Source organism: Hypanus sabinus, chromosome 23, assembly GCF_030144855.1.
Source record: "Hypanus sabinus isolate sHypSab1 chromosome 23, sHypSab1.hap1, whole genome shotgun sequence".
Taxonomy (NCBI): Eukaryota; Metazoa; Chordata; class Chondrichthyes; order Myliobatiformes; family Dasyatidae; genus Hypanus; species Hypanus sabinus.
Window position 1 is genome coordinate 1,753,126 of NC_082728.1, and position 19,170 is coordinate 1,772,295.

Sequence of the window (19,170 nt, forward strand, 5' to 3'; positions counted from 1 at the left end):
GCAGTAGATGTTGTATATTTGGACTTTCAGAAGGCCTTTTACAAGGTGCCAAACATGAGGCTGCTTACCAAGTTAAGAGCCTATGGTATTACAGGAAAGTTACTTGCATGGTTAGAGCACTGGCTGATTGGTAGGAGACAGCAAGTAGAAATAAAAGGATCCTTTTCTGGTTGGCAACCGGTGATGAGTGGTGTTCCGCGTGGATCAGTGTGGGGACCACTTCTTTTTATGCTGTATATCAGTGATTTAGATGATGGAATAAATGGCTTTGTGGCCAAGTTTGCAGGTGATACAAAGATTGGTGGAGGAGCAGGTAATGGTGAGAAAACAGGTAGGCTGCAGAAGGACTTATACAGATTAGGAGAATGGGCAAGAAAGTGCCAAATGAAATACAATGTTGGAAAATGCATGGTCATGCACTTTGGTTGCAGAAATAAATGTGCAGACTGTTTTCTAAGTGGGGAGAAAATTCAAAAATCTGAGAAACAAAGGGATTTGGGGAGTCCTTGTGCAGAACACCCTAAAGGTTAACTTGCAGGTTGAGTCGGTGGTGAGGAAGGCAAATGCAATATGAGCATTCATTTCAAGAGGTCTAGAATACAAGAGCAGGAATGTGATGCTGTGGCTTTATTAGGCACTGGTGAGGCCTCACCTCAAGTTTTGGGCTCCTCACCTAAGAAAAGATGTGCTGGTATTGGAGATGATTCAGAGAAGGTTCACAAGGATGATTCCGGGAATGAAAAGGTTATCAAATAAGGAACGTTTGATAGCTCTGGGTCTGTACTTACTGGAATTCAGAAGGATGAGGGGGGATCTCATTGAAACCTTTTGAATGCTGAAAGGCCTGGACAGAGTAGATGTGGAAAAGATGTTTCCCATGGTGGGGATGTCCAGGACAAGAGCACACAGCCTCAGGATAGATAGGCGTCCATTTAAAATAGAGATGTGGAGAAATTTCTTTAGCCAGAGGGTAGTGTGGAGGCCAGGTCTTTGGAAGTATTTAAGGCAGAGCTTAATAGGTTCTTGATTGGACACGGCATCAAAGATTACATGGAGAAACCCAGGGAGTATGCTAAGGGGAGGAGAAAAAAGATCAGTCATAATTATATGGTGAAGAAGACTTGTTGGGCCAAATAGCCTAATTTTGCTTCTGTGTCTTATGGACCTGTCCAACGTGTGTGTGATATTGTGCGCCATTGACCTGTGCAATTTGTCTGTGATATTGTGCACCACTGACCCACCCAACATGTGTTTGACATTGTACACCACTGACCCACCAAACGTGTGTGTGATATTGTTCACCACTGACCCACCAAATGTGTGTTTGACATTGTACGCCACTGACCCGCCAAACGTGTTTAACATTGTACACCACTGACCCACCAAACGTGTGTGATATTGTACACCATTGACCCACCAAACGTGTGTGTGATATTGTTCACCACTGACCCACCAAATGTGTGTTTGACATTGTACGCCACTGACCCGCCAAACGTGTGTGATATTGTACACCATTGACCCACCAAACGTGTGTGTGATATTGTTCACCACTGACCCACCAAATGTGTGTTTGACATTGTACGCCACTGACCCACCAAACGTGTTTAACATTGTACACCACTGACCCACCAAACGTGTGTGATATTGTACACCACTGACCCACCAAACGTATGTGTGATATTGTACACCACTGACCCACCAAACGTGTGTGTGATATTGTACATCACTGACCCACCCAATATGTGTGTGACATTGTACACCACTGACCTGTGTAATTTGTGTGTGAAATTGTACACTGTGTGTGGTGTTGTCCCCTACTGACAGTTCTGCCTGATGTGTGTGTGAATTGACTGGAAGTAGCTTATTAGTGACCATTTTTTTGTCCTGTTGACAGAACGATGGAACAGTGCTTCCACATGTGTGACAGAATTGTCATCTATTTCTTCATCGCGTCTTCCTATGCACCGTGGTGAGTGTTTAAAGCATCTTTCTGTCCACTGGACCTTGAAGAGAGCACAGACCCAATTTGTTCCTTAACAATATAGAGACCTAGATCACAATTAACCCTAATGGAGCTGAACGAACTGGTAGTTTAAGGGATGATAGAGGCCTCCTGCGAGCAATGAGAGGTAACTGAAGATGCAGCATGTTACTGTGCCACCTCTGGCTGGTACAATTTAACACAGCAGTGTAAAATTAATTTGTATGTGTAACTGGAGAATTGAAATTTACAACATACCCTTTAGTTTGACTTCTCTTTGCTGACATTTGGTGTATGTCAATGGGCCGCAACAAAGTTTATCAGCTGAGGTGGTACACATGAAGTGTTTAGACATGGGTAACCGACGGAGAAAGGTGTCAGTGCCATATGCACTTGGTTCTGAGTTAGCTGCACAAGCAATCCAATTACCACACTTCTGCTATATCCAGAGGGATTTGGAAGCAGTTTAACTCTGATATCCCCCCCACAGTCATTAGGTGCTATTGAAATTAATGTGTGAAGAATAGTCACCATTGTAAAGTATTAGAGGTCTATAATAACTACAATAACTCGACAGATTTTGCTTTCAAATGAAGAGAGGAACCGTGAACCCCATCATTTACCATATTCTATTTACAATTCCCTGTCATATCCTTTGCAGGTTAAATCTCCGAGAGCTTGGGCCCCTGGCATCTCACATGCGCTGGTTCATTTGGATTATGGCGGCTGCTGGCACTATCTACGTCTTTTTATACCATGAACAGTAAGCAGCTTTTTAGTAAAGTTATCTCCAACTAGGGCAAAATGGTCAGCTTGATCATTGGTGTCTCTTCAGAACCCCAAGGTTGCAGGGTTGCAATAACTTGGCAGGTCCTGCATCAGCATCTCAGACCCCTGTCATTACAAGTTCAGGTACAGGGAGGGGGAAAGAGTAGTATTAGTTTCAATTCCTTCCAAGTCTCACTACATCCTTACAATCCTTTCATAGTTGCTAGACCTAAATCCTGGAATTAACTACTAAGTACACCAAGAGTAACTTTAATCAGCTGCATTTGGTGATTCAGGGAAACAGTTCACCATTGCATTCCCATTCGCAATTATTGTTAGACAATAAATAAAAACAGAACATAGCAGAAAAGTTCAACAAATCAGACTGCAGCTGCAGAGATAAACACTCAATGACTGAAATCTAATTCTATTGCTGCTGCCTGACCAGCTGAGCATTTTGTGTTTTAAATTCAGATTTCTTAGCATCTGTACTGATCTACTTTTGTAGGTAGAGTAAAACCTGATCCTGCCAACACTACTCATGCAGAGAATAGCGTCACGTACCCTCATGACCAGGTTAAAGAGCCAGCAGAAATGGAGAACACTTTGGAGTCTGTTATTACTAGTAACTAATAGTGTTTATTAGTAAACTACACAATACAGTAATATAGATGCAAATATATGAACAGGTTAGCAATGATATATATACAAATGTTTGTATATACAGAAGTGTTGAAATAGGAACCAAAACTAGGCTCTTTCAAACCTAGGGGTAAATGGATACAGTCTTTACGATATGATGAAGAGAGTTCAGTTCAATTCGAGGTAGTTGGTTGAGTAACATTGGAGAGAAAGGGAGATAATGAGAGGTGATGCCATTGCCGTCAATCTTCCCATTGTCTTCGGATGTCTTGTTGTGGTCACCGACTATGACCATAATACATACAACAGTTCTTCAGTGTTGGAACTAATACCCAGGCAAGGGTGGACACACAAATAGTTCTCCGCCGGTTGCACCTTTTCACACTGTAAGCCACTGATCGATTTCCCTGAATCAATCCTCCAAAACCCCACCTTCACGTGGGTGCACAAAGCTCGTTCAGTGTCCCGTGGTATGTCTGTGTCCCAGCGGACCTACTTTTTATCTTCACATGCTGGACACCAGCTGTCCAACACCTGGCTCCGCCCTGCTCTCTCTGCAAGAATCTTAGCAAACGGCAAAGTGTCTGTGGAGTAAGGTAAACAATCAGCAGAGGAACCATAACATTAAATCTTGTCTCTCTCTCTCTCTCTCTCTCATTTGCACTGGATGCCCATCACACATCCCTCCTTTTAAGGAATTTTTATGGAGGAAAAATTTAAACTTAAATGTAAATTACAGAGTTTAATATAATACATAGGTAGTCATCAGCTAACAGAGTAAAACAGGTATAATTTCAATTCTAACATCTAGATAAACAATTGGCTATCACGTTGTCAGTACCTTTACGTGTTTTATTTTGAGGTCATACTCTTGCAAAATCAGACTCCCATTCAGCAACCTTCTATTCTTATCTTTCATATTAGTTACAAACACCAGCGGGTTATGGTCAGTGTAAACTATTAGTGGCTTCTGTGCAGGACAAACATAAACTTCAAAATGTTGCAAAGCCAGAATCAGTGTTAGTAATTCTTTCTCCACAGTGGAATAATTTTTCTGGTGTACATTAAATTTTCTGGAGAAATAAGCCACTGGGTGTTTGATTTCCTCCCCATCTTTTTGTAGCAATACGGCCCCGGCAGCCTCATCACTAGCATCCATTGCTGGAGAGAAGGGTTTCGAAAAATCAGGTGCTTTGAATATAGGATGGTAACACAATATAGTTTTCAGCCTCTGAAAGGCTTCTTTGCAAGGGTCAGTCCATACAAATTTCTCACTCTTTCCCTAGAGCTTGGTAAGGGGAAGAGCGATAACTGCAAAGTTTTTTCAAAACTTCCGGTAATACCCTACCATTCCTAAAAACCTTCTCAGAGCTTTCTTGTCAGTCAGAACGTGAACCTCAGAAATAGCCTGCACCTTAGCTTGTACCAGAGCCAGCTGCCCCTGACCTACTACATACCCCAGATACGTGACAGTAGCGTGGCCAAACTCACTTTTGGCGAGGTTCACTGTTAGATTGGCCTTAGACAGCCAGTTGAACAGTTTTTCCACAGCCACAACGTGTTCTTCCCATGTGTCACTCCAGACCACAAAGTCGTCGATATAAGCCCGTGTTTTCTAAACCTCTTAATTACCGAGTCAGTCCTCCTTTGAAATGTCCCTGGAGCATTTTTCATTCCAAAAGGTAAAACATATTCATACAACCCTGATGGTGTGACAAATGCTGAGATTTCTCTAGCCCTGTCAGTTAAAGGAACACACCAATATCCTTTCAGCAAGTCAATTTTCGTGATGTACCTAGCCTTTCCCACTCTATCAATGCAATCATCTGCTCTCGAGAATGGATAGGCATCAGTCTTTGTGATGGCATTTACTTTCCTGTAATCAGTACAGAATCTTACTGTCCGGTTTTGGAACAATCACGCAAGTTGACACCCAGTCCAAGGTAGATCGCCTAATGATATCAGCAGCTAGCATATGTTCAGTTTCTTTTTCCACCAATTTGCTTTTCTCTAAATTCATTCTATAGGGATGTTGCTTAATGGGCTGGGCTGAATTTACAATGACATCATGTACTGCGATCGTGCACTACCTCGGGACATCTGGACATAAATCCTTATGCCGGTTAATTAATTTTGTCACCTGCATTCTTTGTGTAGGCTCCAAGTGACAGACCTTATCAGTAAAGTTGGTCAAAATAACGGAATTCTCCAGTGTGGTGGACACTACATTTAACTTATTAAAATGCTCTTGCCCCTCATTATCAGATTCCACAACCTCATTTGTTTTCATGACAGCACTGATGGGTACTATCTCAGATTCATGATAGGGTTTGAGCATATTTACGTGAACTGATTGATTAGCCTTGCATCTGTCAGGAGTTTTGATAACATAGTTCAAAGAGTCAGTCTTCTTAATTACCTCGTATGGACCCTGGAATCTTGCTTGTGGGGGGGCTGGTCACTAAGGGAAACAAAACCAGGACCTTATCACCAACTTCAAACACCTATTCATGTGCTGTTTTATCATACCAATGCTTCATTTTGACTTGGGAATCTTGTAAATTTTTCCTGGCAAGGTCACATATCTTATTAAGCCTCTTGCGGAATTTCAGAACATAGTCTGTCACACTGACATGCACTTTTGGGTTAGACCACTGCTCTCTGAATAAGGTCAGAGGTCCCTTGGGCCTATGACCGTAAACAAGCTCAAATGGGCTGAACCCCAGTGAATCCTGAATAGTATCCCTCACAGCAAAAAGCAATAGAGGCAATCCATCATCCCAGTCCCTGTTATTCTGCTGACAGTAGGATTTAATCACAGTTTTCAAAGTCGAGTGGAACCGCTCCAAAGCCCCTTGAGACTCAGGGGTGGTATGCAGAGGACACAATTTGATTAGCTCCCAGCTCAGAAACTATCGGTTGGAATATGTGGGACATGAAGTTACTCCCCTGATCTGATTGAATCTCCTTAGGTAACCCTACCATGGTGAAAAACTTGACAAGTGCCTTTACCACAACGTTTGCTCTTATGCTCCCAAGAGGCACAGCCTCCGGGAACCTAGAGGCAGCACACATAATAGTCAGCACATACTGATGACCAGCTGCAATCTTTGGTAATGGTCCCACACAGTCCACTATGACTTCGGAAAACGGTTCACCGAAAGCAGGTATCGGCCGAAGGGGCGCCCTTGGGTTGGCCTGATTTGGCTTTCCCACCACCTGGCACGTGTGACACCTTCTACAATAATTAACAATACCTCTCCTCATGTCAGGCTAATAAATTTGCTCATAATCCTATGTACTGTTTTCTTTATTCCAAAATGTCCACCTATAGACATCTTGTGGGCCAAGTTCAAAATTTCAGCCCTAAAAACCTTCAGAACCACCACCTGGTGTACAATCGCCCAATCCTCATTTGCGGGCACTGTAGCCAGTCTCCATTTTCTCATTAACACTCCACCTTTAATATAGTATCCCACTGGATCCTTCTTAATTCCCTCCTCAGGGAGAGCTGTCTCTTTTAAAGCCACAATTTCTGCATCTTTGCTCTGTTCCTCCACAAATTCTTTCCTCAATAACGATAAATCTGCCTTGTTCCCCTCACTCTCTTCAGCCTTACTATCCTCTAAATCCTGTTGATACAGGGACGGTAAGAAAGTCTCAGATAAATCAATATTTGTATCAGCAGCCTTTTTCCACATGCTTCTGGTTACTGTGGAGGTGAGATAAACTTCAGAATCTATGGGCGGGTCCTCAGCAGCCACAGGCTTGCTCGTTAGTTGCACTACTGAGTACACATCCCCTCCCACCAGGTCATTACCAAGTAAGACATCCACATTGTCCATCGGTAGTTCAGACCGCACCCCTATTGTGACTAGTCCGGATACTAAGTCACATTTCAGAAATATTTTATGCCTCAGTCCCTTTTCCAATACCTTTTATCACATTCACTTCACCAGTCTCCATCTCAGCACTGAATTCCAACACATTCCTTAGGATCAATGACTGACAAGCCCCAGTGGCTCTCCAGATTCTCACTGGAACCGGGGTTGACCCCTCCTTTACAGATACCAACCCGTTTGAAATAAATCTCTCGTGCCCTTCTTGAACTCTGTCTGAGCCCTCCTTCCTTAGCGGTCTGTTAACTGGCTCAATGCAGGCAGTCGGGGATGTTGCTTTTCCTTTTCCTTTATCTCTTTTTGGAGCAAAACACCCGGACGCTACGTTAAACTAGGGAACTTTCCTCCCGACTGCTTCTCGTCCTCCTCACCATTTCTGCTAGTCCCCGGCTTACTTTCTGAATTAGCCGGCAGGCTCTCTCTATTATCCCTACTACCCCTCTGGTAGCTGTTACTCGGAGAAAACTTTACCTTGTGGGTTAAAGCATACTCGTCTGCTAACTTAGCAGATCTTAGTCTCCTTCTCATTCAGGTATGTCTGTATGTTGTCAGGGACACAACTTTTAAATTCTTCGATTAAGATCAACTCCTTCAGTTGGCCAAAACCCTCATCCACCTTTTCTGAAGCGCACAAATGATCAAAGTACACACACTTCTCATAGGCAAACTCCACAAATATTTGATTCCAAAGCTTCCTTAAATCTCTGAACTTTTGTCGATAAACCTCTGGCACCAACTCATAAGTCTTAAGTATAGTATCTTTCGCTTCAACATAATCATCTGCGTCTTCCACAGGCAATGCCAAATATGCTCTTTGAGCCTTCCCCTTAAGTACACTTTGTAACAACACAGCCCACTTATCTCTTAGCCACTTCTGATTCATGGCCACTTTTTCAAAAAGTAGGAAGTACCTATCAGTTTCCATCTCCTCAAATGGAAGTACCAACTTAATTTCCTAACTAACATTAAACCTCTCCTCACAGTCTGCCATGCGATCCTCCCATTGCCATTTCTTCCTCTTGAACTGTCTCTTTTTCTGCTTCTCTCTGTTGCTTTGCTTCTTCCCTCTATTTCTTTGCTTCTTCCGCCTCTAACTTAAGTCTCATCTGTTCTAGGCGTACCTGGACCTTCCCTTTCCCTATAGGAAAGTGCGCTAACACCTCTGCATCAAATTCCTTCACTAAGACATAATATTCAGCTATTTTCCATTGCATTTCTACCTTTGTCATCCCCTTCTTGACCTCTGTGAGTTTCAAGGCCTCAACAACTGCCCACAACTCAACCTTTTTAGTTTTCCTTAAGCCCGCAGGGTCTGGTCTTGCCAGAAAATCCTCAACATCCATTTCTGCGGTTTTCCTTTTGTTTTCCACACAACCAAATCAGATAAGGGAATATACCCCAATCAATTCAAACTGGCCCCAGGCAATTTTTGTTCAAATCCCAGACGAGCCCCCAATTTTTCACGTACCCCGTGACCGGGTTAAAGAACCAGCAGAAATGGAAAACACTTCAGAGTCTGGTATTACTAGTAACTAATAGTGTTTATTAGTAAACTACATAATGCAGTAATATAGATGCAAATATATGAACAGGTTAGCAATTTTTTTATACACACACACACACACACACACACACACACACACACACACACAAATAGGAACCAAAACTAGGCTCTTTCAACCCTCGGGTTTGAAAAGGACCTACTTTTTATCTCCACATGCTGGACATCAGCTGTCCAACACTTGGCTCTGCCCTGCTCTCTCTGCAGGAATCTTAACAAGCAGGCAAAGTGTCCTTGGAGAAAGGTAAACAATCAGCAGAGGAACCATAACATTAAATCTTGTCTCTCTCTCTCTCTCTCAATTGCGCTGGACGCCTACCCCCCTCTCTCAATAGCAGCACAGTTCATAGAGTCAAGTCTGGACCCCGTTTCAAACTCGTTTTGCCCATCACAACCCCCTCCTATTATGAGACAATGTGACGAAACAATGATCCGAAACACAGGAGTAAATCAACATCAGAATGATTTTAAAATAAGTTTGTGTTTTAGAATGACCAAGTATGAGTCCAGTCCTTAACTCAACTGAGATGTTGTGGCATGACCTGAAGAGGGCTATTTATGCAAGTTATCCTAGAAATATTGAACTGAAACAGTTTTGTGTGGAGGAATGGTCTAGAATTCCTCCTCACTGTTGTGCAAGTCTTATCAGCAGGTACAGGAAACGTTTGGTGATTATTACTGCTAAAGGAGGTTCTACCAGTTATTAAATACAAGGGTTCACTACTTTTTCCATATTGGACTGTGAATGATTAAACAATATGTTCAATAAAGACATGAAAAGTAAATTGTTTTTGCGTTATCAGTTTAGGCAGATTGTGTTTGTCCATTATTGTGACTTAGATTAAAATCAGACCACATTTTTTGAGTAATTAATGCAGAAAACTAGGTAAGTGCAAAGGGTTCACAAACTTTTTCTTGCAACTGTATATTTTACAGGTGCATTGTGTTTCTTTTGCACAGGTACAAGATTATTGAACTTTTGTTTTACTTGACAATGGGATTTTCTCCAGCTGTGGTCGTAGCATCAATGGTAAGTGTCCCAAATAATTCTCTCTCATTCCCTTAAGTGTAATTCTCCAGCTCAGGTAGCTCAGCGTTAAATAACGTCCATATGCATAAAACATTAGATTCTTTATAAAACAGTATATTTCTAAAAATTCATATGAACCTCCTTAACTGCCTTATGAATCTGGATGTTCTGTTAAATCCTATACAGATTCCTTTAGTGAACTTCCATGTTGCTTAATATACATTTTGTACATTAATTCTGTACATTTACCTGGTGGGTGACTTGTATCTTGATGATTTCCTCTCTGATTTGAAATCTCAACTCCTTATCATTACATTGTTTATTGGACCAAGGTCTCTTGTTAATTTTCTTCCTGTCCCTGTCCAATTACTTCCCATCACCTAGTGTTCCATAGTAGGCAATTCTGTGGATGGGAAGAGGAAACCTGATGGTAGTTTGCCTCTCAGGTGCCAGAGTCCGCGATGTTTCTGAACACGTCCACAATATCCTGAAAAGGGAGGGTGAGCAACCGAAAGTAATGTTCGTATTGGTACCAATGACATAGGTAGAAAAAGGCAGGAAGTTAGGAAGAAAGCTGAGAAGCAGGACCTGAAGGGTAGTGATTGCAGAGTTGCTGCCTGTGCCTTATGATGAAGAGAATAGGAATAGAATGAGGTGGCAGATAAATGTGTGTCTGAAAAATTGGAACAGGGGGCAGGGATAGGCAACTGTGGCTGTCAAGAGAAGTTAAGAACCACCAAGGAAAGGGCATTTAAGGTAGCAAAAATGAGTGGGATGTTGGATGATCGGAAAGCTTTTAAATCCAATAAAAGGCAACTAAAAAAGCTACAGGAAGGGAAAAGATTAAATATGAGGGCAAACTAACTGATCTAAAGCAGGGTACTATTTTTTTCTGGTTATATAAAGAGTGAAAAAGTGGTGAGAGTTGATATTGGACCACTTGAAATTGATGCAGGTGAGTTAGTGATAGGGACAAAGAAACGGTAGATGAACTTAATAAGCACTTTGCATCAGTCTTCGCCTGTGGAAGACACTAGCTGTGTGCCAGAGGTCCATGAGTGTCAGAGAGCAGGAGTGAGTGCTATTACTATGTCAAAGGAATAAGTGCTAGGCAAACTCAAAGGTCTTAAGGTGGATAAGTCGCCTGGACCAGATGGACTACATCCTAGAATACTGAAAGAGATTGCTTAAGAGATCACGGGTGCATTGGTCATGATCTTTCAAGAATCACTTGATCTTGCATGATCCCTGGGGAATGGAATTGAATTGACTTTATTATGTATGTTTGTACATCCTTCATATTTGTGAGTAAAAATCTTTATGTTATGTCTCCATCTAAATGTGCAATGTGCCATTTATAGTAATTTATAATCAATAGTATGTACAACAGGACAGTCAATATAACATAGAAATATAATTGTGTCAGCATGAATTAATCAGTCTGAGGGCCTGGTGGAAGAAGCTGTACCAGAGCCTGTTGGTCCTGGCTTTTATGTTGTGGTACCGTTTCCCGGACAGTAGCAGCTGGAACAGTTTGTGGTTGGGGTGACTCAGGTCCACAATGATCCTTCAGGCCCTTTTTACACACCTGTCTCTATAAATGTCATTAATAGTGGGAAGTTCACATCTACAGATGCGCTGGGCTGTCCACACCAATCTAGGTTCTCATACCAAGCAGTAATGCAGCCTGTCAGGATACTCTCAATTGTGCCCCTGTAGAAAGTATTTGGAGTCCATACCAAACTACTTCAACCATCTGAGGTGAAAGAGGTGCTGTTGTGCTTTTTTCACCACACAGCCGTTATGTATAGACCATGTGAGATCCTTGGTGATGTGTATGCCAAGGAACTTAAAGCTGTTAACCCTCTCAACCATCTGACTAGATGATTGCAAATGTCATTCTTTAAGAAGGGAGGAAGGCAAAAGAAGGAAATTATAAGACAGTTAACCTAACTTCAGTGGGTATTAAGGATGAGGTTTCGGAGTACTTGGAGACTAGTGATAAAATAAGTTAAAGTCAGCATGGTTTCTGTAAAGGGAAATCTTGCTGACAAATCTGTTAGAGTTCTTTGAGGAAGTTACAAGCAGGGTGGACAAAGAAGAGGCAATGGATGTCAGTTACTTGGATTTTCAGAAGGCATTTGACCAGGTGTCACACATGAGGCTGCTTAACAAGATAAAATCCTGTGGCATTACAGGCAAGATACTGGCATGGATAGAGGAATGGCTGACAAGACAGGAGGCAGCAAGTGTGTATAAAAGGGGCCTTTTCTGGTTGGCTGCCAGTGACTAGTGGTGCTTATCAGGGGTCAGTATTGGGACTGCTACTTTTTACATTGTTTGTCAATGATTTAGATAATGAAATTGATGGCTTTGTGGCAAAGATTGAAGATGATACAAAGATAGATGGGTAGGTAATCCTCAAAGAATTCCAATAGGTTCATCAGACAGTTATTTCCCATGGTAGGGGAATTCTAGGACAAGAGGACATGACTTCCGGTTTGAAGGACTTCCATTTAGAACCGAGGCGTGGAGAAATTATTTTAGTCAGAGAGTGGTAAATCTGTGAAATTTGTTGCCACAAGCAGCTGTGGAGGGCAAGTCATTGGGTGTATTTAAGGCAGAGATAGATAGGTTCTTGATTAGCCAGGGCATCAAAGCATATGGCATGAAGGCAGGGGAGTGGGGATGACTGGAAGAATTGGAGCAGACTCAGTAGGCCAAATGGCGTATTTCTGCTCCTATATCTCATGGTCTTGTGGACTTAGACAAATGGGAAGAGTGGGCAAAGAAGCAGCAGATGGAATACAGTGCTTGGAAATGTATGATAATGCATTTTGGTAAAAGGAACAATAGTGCAGTCTATCATCTAAATGAGGAGAAGGTTCAAATATCAGAGGTGCAAAGGGATTTGGAATCCTCATGCAAGACCCCCAGAAGGTTAATTTACAAGTTGAGTCTGTGGTAAAGAAGGCAAATGCAATGTTGGCACTTATTGTAAGGGGAATAGAATATAATAGTATTAATGGTAAGATGCTTGGCAGCATGGAGAATTAGAGGGATCTTGGGGTCCAAGTCCATAGGACACTCAAAGCTGCTACACAGGTTGACTCTGTGGTTAAAAAAGCATACGGTGCATTGGCCTTCATCTGTCGTGGGATTGAGTTTAGGAGCCGAGAGGTAATGTTGCAGCTATATAGGACCCTGGAGCGATGGAGGATGAGAGGAGAGCTGATAGAGGTGTATAAGATGATGAGAGGAATTGACTGTGTGGATACCCCAGGGCTGGAATGGCTAGCACGAGAGGGCACAATTTTAAGGTGCTTGGAAGTAGGTACAGAGGAGATATCAGGGGTAAGTTTTTTATGCAGAGTGTGAGTGCATGGAATGGGCTGCTGGCAATGGTGGTGGAGAAGGATAAGATAGGGTCTTTAAAGAGACTCCTGGACAGGTATATGGAGCTCAGAAAAATAGAGGGCTATGGGTAACCCCTAGGTAATTTCTAAGGTAGGGACATGTTCAGCACAGCTTTGTGGGCCAAAGGGCGTGTATTGTGCTGTAGGTTTTCTATGTTCCTATAAAACTAAGGAAATAATGCTGAGGCTTTACAGGACACTATTCAGGCTGCACTTGAAGTATTGCTAACAGATTTGGGCCCCATATCTCAGAAAGAATGTGCTGACATTGGAGAGAGTCCAGAGGAGGTTCACAAGGATGATTCCAGGAATGAAGGGGTTAACATACGAGAGGTGTTTGGCAGCTTTGGGCCTGTCCTCATTGAAATTCAGAAGAATGTGGGGATCTCATTGAAACCAACAGAATGTTGAAAGGACTAGATAAGGTGGATGTGGAGAGGATGTTTCCTCTGGTGAGGGTATCCAGAACTAGAGGGCACAGCCTTAAAATTGAGGGGCGACCTTTTAAGACCATAAGGCATAGGAGCAGAATAAGGCTATTCTCCAACATTCAATCATCACTGATCCTTTTTTTATCTCCTTTTCAATCCCATTTCCCAGCCTTCTGCCTGCAACTTTTGATGCCATGCCCAATCAAAAACCAAACAATCTCTGCCTTAAATACACCCAATGACCTGGCCTCCCCAGCTGCATGTGGCAACAGATTCCACAAATTCACCACCCTCTGGCTAAAGAAATTTCTCTGCCTCTGTTTTGAAAGGACGCCCCTCTATCCTGAGGTTGTGCCCTCTTGTCCTAGACTGTCCCACCATGGGAATCATCCTTTCCAAAATCTACTCAGCCTAGGCCTTTCAACGTTCAAAAGTTTTCAATGACAGCCCCCTCATCCTTCTAATTTCCAGCAAGTACAGACCCAGAACTATCAAACGTTCCTTGTATGAAAACCCTTTCATTCCTGGAATCATCCTTGTGAACCTCCTCTGGATCCTCTCCAATGCCAGCCTAAATACTCAATGAGAGGCCTCACCAGTGCCTTATAAAGCCTCAACTTCACATCCCTGTTCTTGCATTCTAGACCTCTTGAAATGAATGCTAACATTGCATTTGCCTTCCTCACCACAGACTCAACCTGCAAGTTAACCTTTAGGATGTTCTGCACAAGGACTCCCAAGTCCCTTTGCATCTCAGATTTTTGGATTGTCTCCCCTTTTAGAAAACAGTCCACATATTTATTTCTACTTCCAAACTGCATTGTCATGCATTTTCCAATATTATATTTCAGTTGCCAGTTTCTCATTCTCCTAATCTGTCTAAGTCCTTCTGCATCCTAGCTGGCCCTCCAACAATCTTCATATTATCTGCAAACTTGGCAACAAAGTCATCTATTCCATCATCTAAATCATTTATATGCAGTATAAAAAGGAGTGGTCCAAAACCGACCCCTGTGGAACACCACTAGTCACTGGCAGCCAACCAGGCAAAGATCCTTTTATTTCCACTTGTTGCCTTCTTGCAATCAGCCAATGCTCTAACCATCTTAGTAACTCTCCTGTAATACCATGGGCTCTTAACTTGATAAGCAGCCTCATGTGTGGCACTTTGTCAAAGGCCTTCTGAAAGTCCAAATTATCAACATCCACTGCATCCCCTTTATCTGTCCTACTTGTAATCTCCTCAAAGAATTCCAATAGGTTCATCAGACAGGATTCTCCCTTAAGGAAGCCATGCTGATTTTGTCCTATCTTGTCCTGTGTCACCAAGTACTCCATCACCTCGTCCTTAACAATTGACTCTAACGTCTTCTCAACCACTGAGGTCAGGCTAACTGGTCTATAATTTCCTTTCTGCTACTTTACTCCATTCTTAAAGTGTGGAGTGACATCTGCAATTTTCCAGTCCTCTGGCACCATGCCATAGTCCAATGGTTTTTGAAAGATCATTGCTAATGCCACCACAATCTCTAACGCTACCTCTTTCAGAACCCTAGGGTGCAGTTCATCTGGTCCAGGTGACTTATGTACTTTTAGGTCTTTCAGCTTTTTGAGCTTCTCCCTCACAGTAGTAACTGCACCCACTTCTCTTCTTTCACACACTACAACATCTGGCACACTGCTAGTGTCTTCCACAGTGAAGACTGATGCAAATTACTCATTTAGTTTATCTGCTATCTCCTTGTCTCCCGTTATTATTTCTCCTGCCTCATTTTCTGGCGGTCCTATATCCACTCTCATCTCTCTTTTTTTTATGTATACTTGAAAAAGCTTTCACTATCGTGTTTGAAAGGCAAACACGAGGAAATCTGCAGATGCTGGAAATTATAGATGCTGCCTGGCCTGCTGTGTTCCACCAGCATTTTGTGTGTGTTACTATCTGCTTTGATATTACTTGCGAGCTTGCTTTCATATTTTTGTTTCCTTCTAATGATTCTTTTAGTTGCTTTCTGTAGGTTTTTAAAAACTTCCCAATCCTCTATCCTCCCACTAATTCTTGCTTTGTTTTTACTTTAGCTTTGACTTCCCTTGTCAGCCATGATTGTACTATTTTGCCATTTAAGTATTTCTTCATTTTTGGAATATACATGTCCTGCACCTTCCTCATTTTTCCCAGAAACGCATCTTATTGCTGCTCTGCTGACATCCCTGCCAACAGCTACTTCCAATTTACTTCATCATTTATTTCATCTTATTTCATCAGTTGACAGGACCACAATGGCAAATGAATGTAGAACATTGAATGGTGCAGACCAGGCCTTTTGGCCCACAATGTGCCAAACTTATAACCTACTCCACGATCAATCTAACCCTTCCTTCCCACAACTTTTGAATTCAATCCCCCGGGTAATGAAGGCCAATACTCCGTACACTACCTTACGCACCCTATCAATCTGTGCGGCAGTTTTGATGGATCTAGTATGTGTTATGTATAAAAGTGGGTTTAATAACATGTCTTTCTTGTGCAGCCCAACACTGAAGGGATTCAGGAACTGATGTGGGGTGGCATGCTGTACTGCCTGGGAGTGGTGTTTTTCAAAAGTGATGGGATCATTCCTTTTGCCCACGCCATCTGGCACATCTTTGTTGCTCTGGCTGCAGCTGTGCACTATTATGCCATCTGGAGATACCTGTACCGGAGCCCTGCATCACCCATATGGAAGGACTTCTAACCTGCATCCAGCCCGTGTGCTTTCGGAGATAACTGGTGAATTAGACATTTGGTGGAAACATCCCGTCGTGACAGCAGGCTGAGAGGAGCTGCCACAAATGTTCAAACAACCTCTAGCTTCAAATTAACACAAAACTGTTGCCTGGAGGCTGATGGGCAGTGAATGGCAGTGTGTTGGGTAGGGATCCTCTCGGTTTGCTCTTCACATTTGTTTTCGCATTTTACTTTCTCCCCCACCAGTGTAATGGAGCTTGAAAATATCAGCTTTCCTCAACGATGTGGACATGGACACGATTGATTAGATTTCACTGTGCTCTGTGGAATTTTGTATTTGGAAAGTGAAGCACAGTGAATAACGTGAGGACTGAAATGAACACAAACAATTCTGCAGGGTATCCTTTTTATAAATAACTAAGTGACTTGTGGTCTTGTGGGCATTATACAGTTTGACTCAAACCTCCACTGAAAATCAAACTGATACATTCCAGTTTAGTGTGGCATTTTATACCTCGGTTTTCATTGGAAAACCTTAGACTTGCTCAGTTGTTGGGGAAGGGCTTTGGGTGAGATGTTTTCAATGTGTTCGCTGCTGACAAACTAATTGATACTATATTTCTGGGAGCAGCATGGGCTGCTGAAGGGGTGGATTTTTGAGAATCTCCATCAGGGTTGTGTAGTGTGCATCAACAGTATTGTAAATTGGGTTCTCTCGGTTCCAGCAACAGGCTGGCAATGAGGAACACAACAAAAGCACTTTTGTTCTGATTAATTGTTCTTTACAAGATGACAGGCAGCAAGCCACTCTCGTATGTGGAAACTGCTTAGCCACATTTCTGCAAATCTCTGCTACCAAGGCAGTGGGTTAACTGAAGTTGTCATCAGACTGTTGATCAGGAGAGATTCTGATTTACCTCATTTTTGTAACTGAGCAGCAGCAGCCTGTTCTCTTTCGCTGTCTCCTGTGGATCCTACCACACCAACTCTGAAAGAAAGAGTGAACTAAACTTAAACAATAAATGGTTTACATTTTGTGAAAACTTTTCCCAGCAGTATGAAAGTATGTTTTTATATGCAGCCAACAGATTTTTGGAAAGTGGCTCTTTCTTAGTTGCACCAAATTGGGTAGGCAAGTTATTCTGGGCTGACTGCAGAACTCAGTCTAATTGTCATTGAACAACTTCTTCCTCATCCTAATACAGGCTGCAGCTCAACTCACAACCTCCACTGTGCTAAGGAAGGTGTGAGACCAGTTCAGGTGCATGCCAGGAGTGTTACCAAAGGAGACAAAAATCTGGTCATCATTCTCCCTGCAGTGGGGAAACCCTTACAATATCAATGCAAACACAATGCTGGAGGAACTCAGCAGGTTAGGCAGCATCTCTGGAGTGGAATAAACAGTCAACATTTTGGGCCAAGACCCTTCATCAAGCCCAAAATATCGACTGTTTATTCCCCTCTATTGATGCTGCCTGACCTGTTGAGTTCCTCTAGCATTTTGTGTGTGTTGCTGTAGACTTTCAACATCTGCAGAGTCTGTCGTCTTTTCCCTTACAACATCATCTGAATTGCAGACTTTGCTACTTGTCCTCGTTTGGTATTGTTTAGAGGGAGTAGGGTGAGGGTTGGTAAATCAACTTCTCACTTGGTGAGTCCAACCAGCAGAGTGTGAACCTGTATGTGTCTCTGTTACACTGGCTCTGTGTGATGCATTAAATACCTCAATGGTCTTGTTTAGATTTCAAAGGTGCTCTTTTGTCAAAACCGAAATCTAGATGGCATTTTTTTAATAAACTCTGTTTGCTAAGTGAAATTACTAAGCTCATACAGCTCGACTTACAGAGAGGATCCCTACTCTACTAGGTGCTGGGAGGGAGTAGGGAATTTAATGGGGCATTTCACTCTAAGGGGGTATGGGCAGTAGCACTTTAGCAGGGCTACGCTCTGTTGAGGTGGGAGTGGAATCTAGACCTATTGATAGAGGGGAGGAATCACTAGTCTTTACATTATTTCCAAAGTCATTCTGGTCATCACTAAATGATGGAGCACACAAGGTAAACCCAGGGAATTAGCCTGGGAAATATGGACCAAGCGAGAGAACAAGGTATTTTCACTCAGAAACTGTCGGCTACAAAAGAGGATGCAAGTAATGGAACACACTAGGTAAAAGTATTTCTAAAGGTGCCGAGATTCAGCTCTGTGACCCCAGCGTTATCACCATGACCCCCTTGTCACATGGCCTGACGCCAGTTCAATCTGCTGCATGTGTATGCGTGTGTGTCTTTATGTAGGTCCATGAGTGTGTGAGAAAGGGAGAGAGAGAGTGTCTGTGAGTGTCTGTGTGTGTGTGTGTACGCGTGTGCCACGTGTCTTCAGACAGTGAGTCACTGCCTTTTGTCCTTTGTGTGCTTTCTAAGCCAGGGAGAGGGAATGGATTTGTTCAATCCATTGCTGTCTAGCGAAAGTGGGAAGCTACTGCATGAGGTTTAATCCACGAGTGCTTGCCGGGCACAGGTTCACTAACTGCTGTTAGGGATCCTCACAACAATGGTTATGCATGGAGGAAAAGAAGGGCTTGCAAATGAGTTTGTGATGTTTCTGAGATGCTGGCTACTGAACAGTTTTCTTCTTTTAATCAGGATTGTGTGTGTGTGTGTACAGATTTGTGGTTTATTTGGTGTAGATTGGTGTATGCCAATATTTTATGGACAGGG

At 42.6% G+C, this 19,170-nt stretch overlaps 1 protein-coding gene and 1 long non-coding RNA gene across 4 annotated transcripts in view; one reads left to right on the forward strand and one right to left on the reverse strand.

The window, feature by feature from the left end:
* mmd (monocyte to macrophage differentiation-associated) overlaps positions 1 to 17,377 on the forward strand; it is a 103,623-nt gene extending 86,246 nt beyond the window's left edge. For all 3 annotated transcript variants that reach the window (XM_059948163.1, XM_059948162.1, XM_059948164.1), the window contains 4 exons: positions 1,895 to 1,969; positions 2,643 to 2,744; positions 9,812 to 9,881; positions 16,257 to 17,377. In XM_059948163.1, coding sequence (XP_059804146.1) covers positions 1,895 to 1,969; positions 2,643 to 2,744; positions 9,812 to 9,881; positions 16,257 to 16,460 — 451 coding nt within the window. In that variant the 3' untranslated portion in view covers positions 16,461 to 17,377. The remainder of the gene's footprint in view (positions 1 to 1,894; positions 1,970 to 2,642; positions 2,745 to 9,811; positions 9,882 to 16,256) is intronic.
* On the reverse strand, positions 3,383 to 17,427 carry LOC132379876 (uncharacterized). The gene is made up of 3 exons (XR_009507553.1): positions 17,371 to 17,427; positions 10,131 to 10,284; positions 3,383 to 3,975 (listed from the first exon to the last, which is right to left on the reverse strand). It is a non-coding gene; the product is annotated as an uncharacterized LOC132379876 (long non-coding RNA).
* Between the last annotated feature and the right edge of the window lie 1,743 nt (positions 17,428 to 19,170).